The sequence below is a fragment of the Aplysia californica genome, unplaced genomic scaffold, assembly GCF_000002075.1.
Source record: "Aplysia californica isolate F4 #8 unplaced genomic scaffold, AplCal3.0 scaffold01436, whole genome shotgun sequence".
NCBI lineage: Eukaryota > Metazoa > Mollusca > Gastropoda > Aplysiida > Aplysiidae > Aplysia > Aplysia californica.
This window is the reverse complement of record NW_004798706.1, coordinates 7,759-9,288: the sequence shown is the minus strand read 5'-3', so window position 1 is coordinate 9,288 and position 1,530 is coordinate 7,759. Positions and strand designations below refer to the sequence as shown.

Here is a 1,530-nt window from a genome sequence, read left to right as displayed (position 1 = left end):
GACTGTTCTCGTGGTAACATGCCGCGTCGTTGTTGTTTCAGCGTCATTTCATCGTCGTTTCATCGTCGTTTCATCATTGGTTTTTTTGTCGTTTCATCCTCGGTTAATCGTCGTTTCATTGTCGTTTCATCGTCGGTTCATCATCATTTCATCATCGTTATTTGTCACTTCATCATCGTTTCATCATCGTCATCATTTCATCGTCGTCGTCGTTTCATTGTTGTTTAATCGTCGTTTCAGGAGACGTTTCTGAAACACTTCAACTTGTTTATTGTGGAGAACGAGGCCAGCGGATCGTCTTATATCAGGACAGTTTCTGACTTCAATAGAGGTGAGCTCTTCTTTCTCCATGTTCTTGTATCCTGTTGAATGGATGAAACCTTTTTTCAGGTTTTGTCTTGTTGTTTTCTCGTGTTTTTTTTGTAATGTTTTCATGTTTGTTTTTCTCTCTAGGTTTTGGCGCTGGGTTTGTTTTGTGGTGTTTTTGTAACTCTTTCGTGTTTTTGAGGTTTTGTGTAGTTTAAAAAAAAAGGTTTTGATGTTTTCATGATTTTATAGGTGAGATGTTTCTCTCTGCTTTTGTAATGTTTTCATGATTTTGAGGGTTTAGTTTAATTAAAAATAAATTTTTTAAAAAAAATTGTTTTCATGTTTTTGAGGTGAAGTGTTGTTTTTTGTAGTTTTTGTGATGTGTTCAATTTTTTGGTGAAGTTTTGGTGTAGTGTGTTTTTTTGTGTTGTAATGTTTTCATGATCTTTTAGGTTTTGATGGGTTTCTAAAAAAAAATGTTTGTAACTTTTTCAAGTATTTGAGGTTCCATCCCACCCTACCTCGTCCCATTTTATTTCATCCCATCCCATTTCATCCTTTTTCATCCCATACAATCCCATCCCATGCCAACTATATTTTATTTCATCTCATCTCATCCTGCTTCATCCCATCCCATCCCATTTTATTTAATCCCTTCCCATCCTTATTCATCCCATCCAATCCCATCCAATCCCATCCCATCCCAACTACATGTTACTTCATCCCATCCTTTCCCTTCCCATCCCCATTTTACTTCATCCTGTCCCATCCTACTTCATCCCATCCCAACTCTATTTTATTTCATCCCATCCCATCCTACTTCATCCCATCCCATCCCCATTTTACTTCATCCCATCCCGTCCCATCTCATCTCAGCCCATCTCACCTCACCTCATCTCACCACCAGGCGTCATGTACTCGCTGGACCTCAAGAGCGGCATCTGCCAATCGACCGCCATCTCGGCGTCCAACGTGGGCGCCTACTCTATCGGCGGCGGGATGGTGCAGATGAGGACGTCCAAACAGTTCTTTGACTTGGACAGCGATTCTTACCAGTATGTGGGCAAAGTGAGTAGGAGAATGATAGTATCATTTTTAGTCTTGTGTATGGGCAAAGGTGAACCCACCCCCCGGGGCAGTGCCACGGACTGTAGTGTCTTTAGACCCCCCGGGGCAGTGCCACTGACTGTAGTGTCTTTAGACCCCCCGGGGCAGTGCCAC

At 41.8% G+C, this 1,530-nt stretch overlaps 1 protein-coding gene across 1 annotated transcript; it reads left to right on the top strand.

The window, feature by feature from the left end:
- Positions 1 to 240: 240 nt before the first annotated feature.
- LOC106013888 lies at positions 241 to 1,377 on the top strand (the record flags this gene model as incomplete). The annotated part of the gene is given in 2 exon segments (XM_013090711.1): positions 241 to 331; positions 1,217 to 1,377. A coding segment is annotated over 1 exon segment (156 nt), but the record flags the coding sequence as incomplete, so codon positions are not given.
- Between the last annotated feature and the right edge of the window lie 153 nt (positions 1,378 to 1,530).